Source organism: Lynx rufus, unplaced genomic scaffold, assembly GCF_022079265.1.
Source record: "Lynx rufus isolate CCGP_SWC_20201006 ecotype Redwood Valley unplaced genomic scaffold, mLynRuf1.p SCAF_17, whole genome shotgun sequence".
NCBI classification, from domain to species: Eukaryota; Metazoa; Chordata; class Mammalia; order Carnivora; family Felidae; genus Lynx; species Lynx rufus.
In genome coordinates, this window is record NW_025814831.1 from 31,968,812 (window position 1) to 31,983,617 (window position 14,806).

At 38.1% G+C, this 14,806-nt stretch overlaps 1 protein-coding gene across 6 annotated transcripts in view; it reads right to left on the bottom strand.

The window, feature by feature from the left end:
* The window catches only part of PCNX1 (pecanex 1), a 172,458-nt gene that overhangs the window by 92,968 nt on the left and 64,684 nt on the right, over nt 1-14,806 (bottom strand). For 3 of the 6 annotated variants that reach the window (XM_047079416.1, XM_047079414.1, XM_047079417.1), the window contains exons 6-7: nt 11,615-13,324; nt 1,213-1,345 (exon numbers count right to left, since the gene is read on the bottom strand). In XM_047079416.1, coding sequence (XP_046935372.1) covers nt 1,213-1,345; nt 11,615-13,324 — 1,843 coding nt within the window. The remainder of the gene's footprint in view (nt 1-1,212; nt 1,346-11,614; nt 13,325-14,806) is intronic. The other 3 variants (XM_047079418.1, XM_047079419.1, XM_047079415.1) reach the window with 2 other exon arrangements.

Below are 14,806 nucleotides of genomic sequence, written 5' to 3' on the forward strand. Positions count from 1 at the left end.
CTCAGAAAAAGGTTTCTAGACCGAATGTTTTTTTAACTGGTGCTTTCCCATTTTTATATTTTCAATGCTGGTTTAACTAATCCATACTACTTCTTACAGAATTATGTATTACTGCAGGATTAATTAGGAACATGACCCACAAAAGATGAAGCTCCTGATTGTAATGTAAAACCCAGAAAAAATAAGCAAGTCTTAAATTCCAGGGAAATGTAAAGAGAAAGATTTTGTTACTCTCAAGAACAGGATTTTAACAAGGGAAGGGGGTCAGCTCTTCTGATCTACCATGTATTCAACAGGAGTTGTTTCACTAAGTGTTCTTTTTGAATTCCAGATTAAAATGTAGGAAAATAATTTGGTAATGGTGATTTTCAACACAGAGATTAATGAGAGTATATGGTATTTTATGTGCACTGCCTAAGCAAGCACATGTAAAGCATTTTTGTCCATATTTGCATTAAAGCATAAGCATAAATGTTTTGATGTGTAAGACATACTTGAGAATAAAACACTAAAATTTTAATGGAAAACTATTCCCAATATTATAAATAGATGTTTTCTTAATTAGGAATATCGGGAAATGCAAAAAATGTTTTTCTTCAGCACTAGTAAAAGTGGAGAAATTCAACACAGATACATACAAATATATACATATATATCCAATTGACCGTACTTTGCCATAGAGTATTTTCGTCCCATGTCATTTACCAGGTTCTACTGATTATGAAATAAAAGATACAAATTTTTAAGCAATACAAAATATATATTTTAGTGAAATGAAATAAACTGGCTTATCAAGCTGAGGTCAGTTATCTGTATTCCTCAACAAGCTCACCACTCAGCCCATAATTGTTCCTATTAAACTGATCAAGATGTTGGGGAAAAGATGCTGCAATAATATTAATAGGGAGTAGAAAAAAAAATGAAAAGCTGACTTAAGGCCTCTATTTACATTTATAGAGCTGCCCTAAAGTAATTTTGCTATTTAAAATGGACTAACCCAATCTGATCGTTTTGTCTAAACAGTGCAACGCAAGGCATGCAGAATGCAGCAGGCTCGTGGTCACATGCAGAGAAAGCCCAAAGAGCTTAAAACTATAGGAGAAACTGGAGGGAAAAGAAAAAGCAATTTGAATGCTTTCCTGGCACTGACAGAACAGGTTAGAAGGTCTGTTACATGCATGCTAAGCTTGGTGGAATTTTAAAATACCATACCTGAGGGGTGATCCGATGAGCAATGTAGGAGGGGTAGGGTTACTCCCTGCATTGTGCCGGCGCCGTACTGCCTGGCGCCTAAATGTGCTGCGTTCACGGCGAAATGACACTGCCTCCTCGCTGGCCTGTGCTGCTGTATCAAGATAGACTTAGGTCAAATAGGAGCCTAGGTCAGAGATGTAAATAGCAGCTGAGCCTGCCTCTCCCGTCTTCCCACCCTCAAACGTAAAGGGAAGCTATCTGCTTGAGCCCAAGGGCTTTCATACATACACTGTTAATATGGTGCATCAAAGAATACACAAGACATACACATTGTTTATTTAAAGATAATTGGTTCTTTAAAAATAATATTTTTGATATATCTGGCCTCACCATCTTCTCTTCAAACTCAATTTCCTATTTTAATATCTCCATTGGTTTAAACCTTCATCTAGGGGCTCCTGGGCGGCTCAGATGGTTAAGCTCGGACTTGATATTGGCCATGCTCTCACGGTTGGTAAGCTTGAGCCCCCCATGTCCGGCTCCAAGCTGTCAGTGCAGAGCCTGCTTGAGATTCTCTCTCCCCCCAAAATAAATGAATAAAAAAACTTTGAAAAAATAAATTAAAAAAAGAATTTTGAAAAAAAATACAAGTAAATCACACACTCTTGAATTAAGTCAACTTCACAAGTGCAATATTTGTTAGTTCCAACTAACAGGAATGGGGCATTATTTTCCTACTGTCAAGAGGGCAGTAGAAGCAAACAATAATACTGCATTTTTAAAATATTTATTTTGAGGCAGAGAGAAAGAAAACACGAGTGTGTGTGTGTGGGGGGGGGGGCAGACAGAGGGAGAGAGAAAGAGAATCCCAAGCAGGCTCCACGCTGTCAGTGCAGATCCCAGCACGGGGCTCAATCCCGTGACCGAGAGTCCATGGCTTGAGCCGAAAACAAGAGTCAGACGCTTAGCTGACTGATAATACTTCATTTTTGATGCCAGAGGTAAGAAAGCTATTCATCCCATGCCGCACTGTGGCATAACTTTGGCAGCTTTTCAAATGTTTAATTCAAGACAGCATGGACATATCTTAACTGTGAAGTAGTGAGCTGCCATGAAACTTTACTCAACTCTACGCCACCAGCACAGGTCCCCTCAACATTAGGAAGCAAGTATCAGCAAGATGGCAAGTACAGAAATTCATAGTTTAATCCAAAAGCGATAAAGTACAAACTAAAACCAAATATGCAACAATGACAAATACACAACCATGGCTTAATAGAGTCACATAAAATTTTATAAAACCATTCTAATTGACTGATTTCAGTTTCTAGAACAAAATGCAAAATGATGCTTTATCTATGTGAATTTAAAACAATGGTTTCCTAGTGATCTAAATATTTTAGGGATGATTTTGACTTTGACAAAGGGTATCTGCATACTAAATATAAATAAACACAAAATGTAGTACAGAAACATTCTTTCAAAACACTTTTTTTCTATTAAGTATTATGAAAAAGATTACAAATCCAAGAATGTTGCATTCAGATTTCAGTTCTATTGCAAGTTTTCTTGACATTTTAAAAACGTTACTAATTCTCAAATAATTCTTCTGCTTAGCAACAGCCATTTCCATCAATTTGGATGTTGATTTTAATAAAGTATTCTTTTTAATGTTTACATTCTGTACCCCTTCCTCAGACTGCACTGGTGGGTGTTAGATTAGGAATATATGCACTACCTTCAAAAGGATAACTGTCTCTATGTAGTCACTTTCTTCTACTGCAGGAATGACAAACACAACTATTTCACCCATCTGGCAAGCTTCCGTCAGTAAAAAGTAGAAGTCACAAATGACAGAACGCCTACTTATTTTTCAGCTCACATACTACAGTGATATTCTAAGTTAGGCGACTAAATAAGAAGTTAGGTTTTGCGGCTTTGGCTCCAAATCAGACTGGACTCCTAATATTTCTTTTCTTTTTTTCCCCTCCAGTTTCACTGAGATATAATGAAAAATCCTTTAAATGTGAAAAAGCTGTTACTTGTGATATAAAAGCTCATGTACACAAAAATTACATGTGACCTGTGAGAACAAATGATCATTAAACCTGGTCATCTAGAACTGTGCTGTCCCCAACACGGTAGCCACTAGCCATATGTGGCTACTTAAAATTAAATAAAATTAAAAATTGAGTTTATCAGATCCATAAACCACATTGCAAGTGCTCAAGAACTACATGTGCCTAGTGGCTACCAATATTGAGAACATTTCCATCGTCACAGAAAGTTGTACTGGACAGTGCTGATCTAGAAATTCAGGGACACCTTTCTGTCACCACCATCTACAAAGCCTACTGTATGCTCTGCCTATTCCTGACAACTATGATTTCAGTAATAGGAAACTGCAACCAGCACTGTCACAAAGGAGAAAACGTACTGGCAGGCAGTCACTAGATAAAGGATAAAACAAGCCACTTGCAGGAAGAAATGAAAACTTACATGAGTGACTGTTAACGGCTCTCAGACATCAGCAATGTTAACTGAGGTTATGGAATTTAAAACCACTCCTAAAACTCAACTCAAGACACTTTGTGAACTTATATTGAAGATTTCCATTTTACTGTAACAAACTACTACTCAATTTACAGGTCAATTCACTTCATTAAGAAACTTTCAAACATTCTCTCTAGTTTTAGATAACCAGAATAAGAGTAAAATTTACCCAGATATAATTTAAGGAGAATAATTCCATCCATAAAATGTACTAAAATTACTCTGAAGGATTTGGATAAAAGCAAAATGTAATCATTAAAGACTGAGAATAAATAGAAAGAAGGGAAACAGGAAACATTTTCTTTATTATCTTCCTTCTACTGAAGACTTAATGGTGTTAATTTTAAGTAAAAGCTAGTTATTGCATAATACTAAGAAGAAAACACAGCTATTAGTGTCCATTTATAGTCACAATGTCCTTTGGCTTCTTCAGAAAACTTTTTTTTTTTCTTGCTATTATTGCACTATTCATATTTTGTCCTCTGCAAAAGAACTACATAATACTACTCTCTTAATAAAATAGTTTTAGAAACACCCTAAGATGAAAGTTTAGACATCCTCTGAACAATGTATTAAAGTGGAGTTATGATTACTGCCTACAGTGTCCTTGTAATATTCAGGGTGTAAATATTTCAGCCCCCTGAAAAACGTACTACTAAATCAAAACATCTCTATTTGGAATAGGGTCCAAAGGGGGTCCAGTTCTATTAGCGCCAAGGAAAGAAAAGTGTCTTTAAAAAAGCTTAAAATAATTTGCCACAAGCATATTCAATCACATTAGTTATAGCTACACTTGCTGAAAATTCACTTCTACAACCCAATTATAATAAACTTTTTGAATCTTTTAACTTTGTAAGAGAAAGAAACAAAGCACACACACACAAAAATCTTTGAACTAAGGAACAAAACAGGAGGGAGAAAACACTTTAAAACCTGGTTTGGGGGGCACGTGGGTGGCTCAGTCAGTTGAGCATCCGACTTCAGCTTAGGCCATGACCTCACAATTCCATGAGTTCGAGCCCTGCATCAGGCTCACTGCTGTCAGCGCAGAGCCCCCTTGGGATCCTTTGTCCCCCCCCCCCTTTCCCTGCTCATGCTCTCTCTCACAAAAATGAATAAATAAATAAAACCTGGTTTTGAAGTTGACACTGCTTTTGAATTGTGACACTGCTTAAAACTCAGTATCTTCTGGCAAAAAAAAATGAAATTAACTAGAATAAGAGCATAAAACACAAGTAAGAAAAATTTAACACTCTAGGTACAACCAAATTTAAAGCATGTATAGGTATAGGAGGGGGAAAAACATTCAATGGACTCAAAAACCATGAATAACAAGAAAGATTTAAAAATACTTTCAAGGACATATACTTAGACAATTGTGAATTTTTTAATGTATATTTTTAAAATTACCAAGTCTTGACTTTTTAATCATTTCTTTGTGTTAGCAAACTTCAACAGACTGAATTACAAGCCCAGCAAGTTTAAGAACCTTGGATCATGTAGCTCTTTACTTTTGAGGTAGTAATACAATCACTCAAGTAAGTTTAAACATTTACAGGGTACCTAAGGGCAATTCCTGTACAAGGCACAGATAGCCTAAGACATTTTAGACAGCTGTGGTATGATCTATTCTTAAAGATCAAATAAAAAACAAAATCCACAATACATACCTCCCACCTCAGGAGTTACTTCTCAGTTACCTAAATGAGTTAAGGAAAATTCTCTAAATCCTATATTGAATTGTTTTAGTACGATTATTTATTTTTATAGTGAGGATACTGAAATAGACTATCAGTTTGTTTTACTCTGAATGAAAAGAGGAAAAGCATTAAAGGCAATGAGTAGTTTCACAATGGCAGGGAGGTATATTGCAGCCGCTCTGGAAAACAGTGTGGAAGTTCCTCAAAAAATTAAAAATAGATCTACGAAAAAAAAAAAAAAAGGATCCACTCTATGGCCCAGCAATAGCACTGCTAGGAATTTACCCAAGGGATACAGGAGTGCTGATGCATAGGGGTACTTGTACCCCAATGTTTATAGCAACACTTTCAACAACAGCCAAACTATGGCAAGAGCCTAAATGTCCATCAATGGATGAATGGATAAAGAAATTATGGTTTATATACACAATGGAATACTACTTGGCAATGAGGAAGAATGAAATATGGCCTTTTGTAGCAACGTGGATGGAACTGGAGAGTGTTATGCTAAGTGAAATAAATCATACAGAGAAAGACCAGATACCATATGTTTTCACTCTTATGTGGATCCTGAGAAACTTAACAGAAGACCATGAGGGAGGGGAAGGAAAAAAAAAAGTTAGAGAGGAAGGGAGTCAAACCATAAGAGACTTTTAAAAACTGAAAATAAACTGAGGGTTGATGGGGGGTGGGGGAGAGGGGAAAGTAGGTGATGGGCATTGAGGAGGGCACCTGTTGGGATGAGCACTGGGTGTTGTATGGAAACCAATTTGACAATAAATTTCATATTTAAAAAAACAACAATGGCAGGGAGGTATAAAAGAGCAACACATGGCAAGGTAGGAGGTGAAAGTTATCCATATTCTATCTCAAATACTGGAAAGTTGTAAGCATCAGTATGTACAGAAAAAGACGCCACAAAAACATGTCAGTCATGCCGCTGATTGCTTAGTGAGAGGATTCATAGGTGATAAGTGACTTTCTAGTCCCTATGCACAGTTGTGGCTGGCCTCTTGTGATGGCTCGATTGCTATTAAATAAATAAAAATTTAGACAGAAAAAAAACTGCTCAAGAAAGGTGTTATTTTCAGTGGGGAGTGTTTATTAGAGGAAAAAGTAAATATGAGAAGACTGCAAATAAAAAGTTGTGTTTTGGTACCTCAAACAGAAAAGCAGCAAATGCTAGTCGGAAATGAGACATGAAAGAAAGGCGAAAATACACACAAGTATATGTACATCTCAGAAAAATAAAAGATATAAGCAGACATCCTGAAATACACTGCCATTTGATCTAAACGTCTCTCCCCCTCTTACTTCCCATGTCAGCCAAGGATGATGCCAACACCGGTGTGCCAAGGTTTTGTTCTAAAATAAAACGAATACTCATCAGTGTTATCTTCTGGGAGGCCAAAGCACACCGAGAATGTATGGCACAACCTCAAAGCGTTCATTCCACATTAAACAATTTCAAGCTGTGAACATATTTCAAAGGACTAATCTACTTTTTGATAAGTAAACCAGCACACAACAGCAACCAATGACAAAGGATTAGCTGTGTCTTCAGTGAGAGAAAATCTCCATGTCCTACTGGTATTTTCCACAATCCCAGACAGCCAAACAAATACAGATGGGCAGACAAAATGCTTTCAAGAAATTAGATGATACACTGGAGTCATGATTCACACACAACAGTTCCTAAAAGAGTTTCAGGATTCCTTATCTCAGCGGTGGCTCCAAATGTTTTTTTAATCCTTTGCAAGTGGGATGAGACATATAGACTCTTCCAGAAAACTGCACTCAAACTCTTTTGCATATGTTTTCTGAGATTCACCTAAGAAGGGGTCATTAGTGAAGAATATCTATTTGAAGTGACACAGATTTGAAAAGGGAAACTTCCTTACAAATGACTAAAAGGCATCAGTGTCTTAGTTCTCACACTAAACCTGTAATTTACAGAGCACTTTTACAAATCTAAGCTCACTAGAATCTGATAGTTAATGCTGAGACAGACCTAAACAGTTATTCCTGTTTTATACCTGAGAAAACTGAGGCACAGATTTAATGACTTGCCAAGAGTATCCAGTTAATAATTAGAGGTGGTATTAAAATGTAACTGTTTGATTCCTCATCCAGAACTTCACTGCTACCAGAAAAAATACATATATATAGTGTAATGTCTGCCCCTACCACACAAAATCAGGCATGGGCTGGTTCAGGGAATTCTATACACTAACCCTTACTTGCCTCATCAATAAAATACCTCTTCTTCATACTACTTTAAGAGTAGACAACTTTTCCAAGCACATGAAGTATCCAAATCTGTTCACGACACTGAATGAGCATCTTTCTCTGTGGTTTGATGTCTAAGCTTTCTTCTCCACATAGACTGATAGAGCCTTTCCCTTAAGCAGGGCCAGTCACATGAACACTTATCACTGCGCCTACTACAATACAGTGTTAAGTTAGGATCCCACAATGTCTTTCAACCCTATCAAATTCCAAAGACAGTTTACCCCTGCATTTAATGACCCACCCGCTGTGTTCTGCTTGGGTTTGTGTGGTCATTCCAGCTTCTCCTTTCGTGCTGGTGGCGCATTTCTGTTGTTGTCATTACTTTAGCTTCTCCAAGCACCAATTCCCTTCTACTACTTTGCTTCTTCTCACTTGCCACATGGAGTGACAGATGAGAAATTTAATGTATTGGAATTCAGGTACAAAAGCTTTAATTCTCATGTTCTTGTCTATTCAGGGGTCTTTCTAAGATTCAATGATATTTGGATTCAAAATAACTGACCTCCAATTTACACAGATGGCACAAACTCTCATAAATTATTTATGGAGATTTGGTTTTTCTTTGAGTAAAGTGATATTTCCTTAACAAAAGATTACCTTTGGTTCCCAAAAGAAATATAATAGGATCCTATTTCATGCTTATAGAGTAGGGGCTTAAACATTACATTTGAAATAATTTTCTCGAACAGAAAAACAGAGGTTAAGAAATTCAGAAAAATATTACGAAGTATAATAGAGCAAATATAAACCTTTCCATTCTGGTTGTTCTTTATAATCTGTCGAATCTTGCAGTAAATTAAGGGACGCAAAAGAAAATGGCTTTTAAAAGTAATGCAGGTACCAAACGACACTTCTATGATATAGAACTTAATTGTACTTTTTCCTTCAAATATTCACCATCAGTTATTAAAGACATGCTTTATCATTATAAAAGAAGAATTAAATGCAAAAGAGATCAACACAAAAGGCCTTAGCTTGCATCTAAAACTCTTCTCCCACCTAAGCAGAAAAACTGATGAAATCCAATTTTAACCAAAGTACTTGACTAATGGTGAAAAGTCCTATGAAAACAATCATTTGCTATGTAACCGAATACCAAGAGAGAAGTTATAGGATATATTATGGCCAAAATAAGATAAAATCCGTATTACTAGATTACATGTTCATGTTTTTCTGCTGGTATTATGTAAGAAATCAGGTATTATGTAAAAATTCTTACTTTTACTATTGCTGAGTCTCACAATGGCACAATCAGAAATCTCTAATATATTTCTATATTTCATCATTTTCTTCCACTTTAAGGAAAGAACACATTTGAGTAGCAGAACAGCGGTCTGTATAATCGAAACAGTAGCACTATTAAGCATTTTGTGTGGGCCAGGCAGTGTTCTAAGCATCTGACATCTATGAATTCCTCACAGCAACCCTGTGAGATGAGGAGGCTGAGGCTACAAGAAGATAGACAGCTTTCCCACAGCAGAGCCCGTGTGCCAGCACGGGTGTCCAACATCATGTTATTATGTTAAGTCACCTCCTATGTTAAGAGTATTTCACTTTAGTACTTTAGAGTACATTTTCTAGATCTCGTCCTTCCACACTGCCAACTCCACTAACTACGCTTAAAAAGAAAACAAAATCATTGGAGAACTCATCAACACCTCGAAGTTCATTAGAATAAAATCTATTTGTGGCTTACGTACGGCCACATGAACGGTCAAGCAGCGTCCTGTCTTGTTGACACATTTCAGGAGTGTAGTATGTAGAAGAGATAGCCCAGAAAACTGTCTTCTAAACTGCTAAAAAGGACTGTAACACTTAATGTCGATATAAATAAATCTTTAACAATTATTTGAGATTTTATACAATTTTTAAATGAGAACCAAAACATATCCCCTCTCTACCTCCAATCTTCCAAAAAGCCCAAACAAAACCCTAATGAAATGTGATCAAACCAATGAAACACAAACCCTTCACACATTTAAGCTGTTTAGTTTTACTCTTATTTTATTCTAAACATAAATGAAACTCAAATAAAAACAGCCCCTACAATGTTCTTCCTTTGGCAAAAAAATGTTTTTTAACAGCCCGTCACATCAAAGTACATGGAAATTTTTAGTTCATTACCTGCTTCTTATTAACATTCAATGACTTGTTTTTTAAAAATAAGAACACAGGGGCGCCTGGGTGGCGCAGTCGGTTAAGCGTCCGACTTCAGCCAGGTCACGATCTCGCAGTCTGTGGGTTCGAGCCCCACGTCAGGCTCTGGGCTGATGGCTCAGAGCCTGGAGCCTGTTTCCGATTCTGTGTCTCCCTCTCTCTCTGCCCCTCCCCCGTTCATGCTCTGTCTCTCTCTGTCCCAAAAATAAATAAACGTTGAAAAAAAAAATTAAAAAAAAAAAAAAAAAAAAAGAAGACAAAACCTGGAATCTGGAAAAGCATGAGCTCATAGCAGTCAAAGATCTGCACTGAAAAGCAAATAAAACCTTTCAGGTAACTTTTCCTAAAAATTGGAACACCTCATATTCCCTGTGAAAAAGAAATGGCATTTTAAATTCAAAGACATAGAGACTTACTATAGCTCTTGTACATATTTTTTAGTATTTACATTTCAACAGTATTTAGAACAGCAGTATTTTTCTATCATAGCATGCTCACTCTTAAAATTTACTTAATGACACCTTGAAAAATTAAGCTCTATTTTTAAACCCAATGGTTTCTTGTAGGTCATGAACATATCTGATATGCTCTGTGTGAGAAATCACTAAAAGCATTTCAAAAGACTTTTTATAAAAAACAGAATGATACCCACACAAAAGGCTTAAGGGAATTTAATTACTATGCTGTCACCAAATGGTTATAATCACTTCAGATATAATTAGTTCTCAATACTTAAGTTTGATAGACTGTTTTCTTCTTTAGGTACTAAAGATCATTTTTTTGCATTCTCATTAGAAATTAGTCTTTATCAGAAATGGTATCAAAGGAAATAAGAGAATGTTTTACAAGATACCAGCCTGAATACAGGGGATGGGAGTGGAGGATGAAAAAGCTATGGTTCCAGCAACAGAAGACGTCAGGATTCTTCTGATCCTGCTCAAGAACCAGATTCCATAAAATCCACAACAGAATGAACTGACTATTCTGGGTAGGAGGAAAACAGGAAGAAACACCTCCGAAAGAAATAAAACGTCCAAAACACACTGGCAATATAAAATCACCCACTGAATTCTGCACAATATACCATAAGTCTGAAGTAAATAAGCTATCACTTTAATCAAACACCATCAGTGTCATCACAGGGAGCAGCACGTATCCACTAATGGATACTAAATGCCAATATAAACTACATTGATTTAATAAACTTGAAGTGTGAAGCTAACGGAAAAAAAATGGTTAATGCCTGAAACTTGAGTAAGGGAGAAGTAAAACCAAAGAGACAAACGAGGCACAAGTTTTCACAGTACATAGTCAGAGATAAAGTAATATTTGGCAAAATCTTACTGGTTGAGGTATCTAACTCTGAAAGCTCAGTGGCACACACTGTATAGGAGATGATTAAAAATGGTTTGTGATCTAATAAATTTCTACATTTTGTTGTTGCTACTATTGTACAATGAAAGAAGACAACCAATTTTGGTCAGTCCTGGTAAAACATTAAGAGGTGGCAACTGACTTTGAAAAACCCAAGGCCAAGAAAAAATTGAAACCTTTTCTGACATAAGCATCTCCTACACAGAAGAAAGTTTACCAACACAGCAGAAGGAGGGACAGTAACACAAAGCCTTATTTTATATATTTTAGTAAATACCACTCTAATCAATAGTACCCACGACCGCAGTGACTCTCAGGGAACTCTCCTCCAGTCATTTACTTACCTCCACTGCCCGCATCTTGCTCTTCGCCTTCAGGAAACGCAACCTGGCTTGGCAAGCTATTCCTAGACCGAGTGACCGTCTCTAACTGGGAAGCCCGGCCCAATAAAGATAGCTCATCTAGCACCTCTCCCTCTTTGGCCTCGAGATCAGATTTTGAAGTGGTTAAGGGTTTTATACTTTCGGGTGCCATCAGCCTATTGGAGTCATTCAAACACGCTACTGTGCCACTGTCCAGGCTCAACACTCGGGCCCGCGTCTTGGCACTATTTGTGCTGGAAGTCCGACGTGTCGTCCGCTTTTTGCAAGTTCCTTCGGGACCCGGATGGGCTTTGTGTGTGTGCTCGGAGTCAGTGCCCCTTTCTTTCGGGACATGTTTGGTCTTTAGAGCACTGCATCTGCCCTCCGGAGACTGACATGAATGAGAAGTGGTGCTGGAAGAGCTATCGCTGCTGACCTGGTGAGCAGACTGCACACTTGATGCTCTGCTCAAGTCACTTTGGTCGCTAGAGTCCTCGTCGTGACAGAATATAGCACTATGTGGCTTTGTGCCAGCAACACCTCGGAAGGACACATAGTCCCTATGCCGACTTGAATCAAAACTGCTGGCCCGTTTTTTTCCTGTCCGTCTCCGGCCTGACTTATGGGCAGAGGCTGTCCGGTGGATCAAGCTAGAGGATTTAGGTCGTACATCCCCTTCCTTTTGCTTTCCACCACCGTCTTTACCAACTTTCGAGTCCGCTGAGACAGCTGACTTTTCACTCTGCTCGTCTTTGGGGTCAGCGGTTTTCCCAAGCGGTCTGTCCCCCTGCGAAGTAAATTCGTTTGCGTGGGGATTCTTGTTGGCTTCTTCAGATGCAGAGGTGCTGAGACCTTTCTGATTGTGCATATCATCAGAGGTACTGGGATCCTTGGCCTCTTGAACCCCACTGTTTGTACTCACTTCCAAGGCAGTCTTCTCACTGTTAGTCCTTTTGTCACTGGTACAGCTACTCTGGTCCTCTGGGTCAGCACAGCACTCCTCTTTCTTCCTACCGCTTTTCTTTCCTACTTGAGGGGACTCCTCATGCTCCGACAAGATGCTCTCTATGTGAGTCGAGCTGGTCTGCTCACTTTTGTAGCTGCTGACGGTACTGTTGGTGTCACGGTCCGTTCCACTGCAGTAGCTCTCTGTCGACCCACTGCTCCGCGTGCTCAGGCTCCTCAGGCTGTCCACGCTTTTGTCTGCTTTCAAAGGTTTGCTCCTCCCACTTTTTGTAGGTGGCTGAGAATTACTGTTTTTCAGCTCACCAACGAGCTGAAATTCCCCAGATAAACAAGAATTTTCCACCAAGGATTCTTTGGATCCAGAATGAGGCTTGGAAGATTCTAACTCGCTAACCGGATCTAACCCCCGTCTTTGCTGATAGAGAGGGAAGTCGTTCAGTGAAGTGTCTGGAAAAGCCACAGCAGAGCTAGAAGTCCGTGGTACCCCTCGTGGCCGGTGATCTTTCCTATAAGAGTGTGAATGTAAAGGGACAAGAGAAGCCACTTCTGTGTCACAGGTGTTGGACAGAGACTGATCGATGTGGTGGTGGTGGCCATGACTCGGCAAGCTCACTTTGTCACTAAAGTCCCTTGGTAAGTCCTGTCCACAGGAGGATAAGGAAGGCTGAATGGAGATGAAGGAATCATTGGAGACCAGACGGAAGAGCTTCCGATCAGTTGCCAAATCTGTTTCAAACACATATTTGGAAATGTTAACACGAATCTATGATCTGCTTATATACTGTTTAACAATGGAAAGAACTCACAGCATACAGTAACTTGAGGAAAAACAATTTCCCAAGTAGTTCACTGAATACAACAAGTTGGCAAGTCATTCCAAAGAGTTGGTTTTTATTTCACAGCTGGACAAAGAAAGCATTCTATTTACAGAATGAACTGAACTTCCAAATCCTCGAATGGCCTGAGAAAAGGTTCCATGCACTATCAACAATAAGGGGCAACATAGGATTATATTTAAAACAGTCTGGATTTTTTTTTTTTTAAGATTTTATTTGAAGTAATCTGTACACCCAACATCAGGCTTGAACTTACCACCCCAACATCAAGAGTCACACACTCTACTGACTGAACCAGCCAGACACCCCATAAAACGGCCCTGGGCTTTTATGTGAAGTCAGTCTCTAGCTTACTAACTGGATAGCTCTGGTTTCCAGGGCCCTGGTTTCCTCATCTATAAAATGAGATCTCACTAAGTAGTACCATGAAATAATGGAGTTAATGTGCTTAGCACAAGCATTTCTTAGCATAATGCCTGGCACAATGAACTGCAGCTGTCATTATTTTACCTCTCTAACACAATACAAAAAATTTTTGAAAAACCAATGTGATTATCTTACAAATCAAAAAAAACCTAGAGTATTTTGAAACAAAAAAATCAAAAGGCCGACCAATCCATAAAGAAGATGCAATATAATGATGTGAGATGTCTTGCTGTTCACAATGACCAAAAAAATTAAAACAACAGTTGTAGAACAAAATACTGCATTTTCTCTTTCATCATTCATGCAACAATTACAAAATGCCTCATGAAAAACTACATATCCCTGTATATCTGTAAGACCATTCCTTTAACACTCCACTTAGGGCAGTGATTAGTGACTGGAATTACCATATGTACTATGTATACAGATATAAATAAATCCACCTACCCACCTACACTGTAATTTATCTTGAAATACAGTTTGGCAATTGAACAGTACAATAGCTGACTTTTTATATACTTTTTGACAGACAAGGATGACTGAATCTGCTATTAGCTCAATAAAAAGAAAAACTATCTTATTTGTTATAACCACATAGAAAAAATACAATTAGTAGATTCTATAGTTGACTCACACTCTTCCCAGGCAATCTCAATAATAAAAGCATACCTTCCCCCCTAAGATTAATATAAAATAAAAATGAATTACTAGAAATGTGTATGTACTTTTAAAAAATCTAAAGCTAGGGGTGCCTCAGTGGCTCATTCAGTTAAGCATCCAACTTTGGGTCATGATCTCACAGCTCATGGGTTCCAGCCCCATATCGGGCTCTGTGCTTACAGCTCAGAGCCTGGAGCCTTCTTTGGACTCTGTGTCTCCCTCTCTCTTTGCCCCTCCCCCGCTCATGCTCGCTCTCTCAAAAATAAACATTAAAAAAAATTTTTTT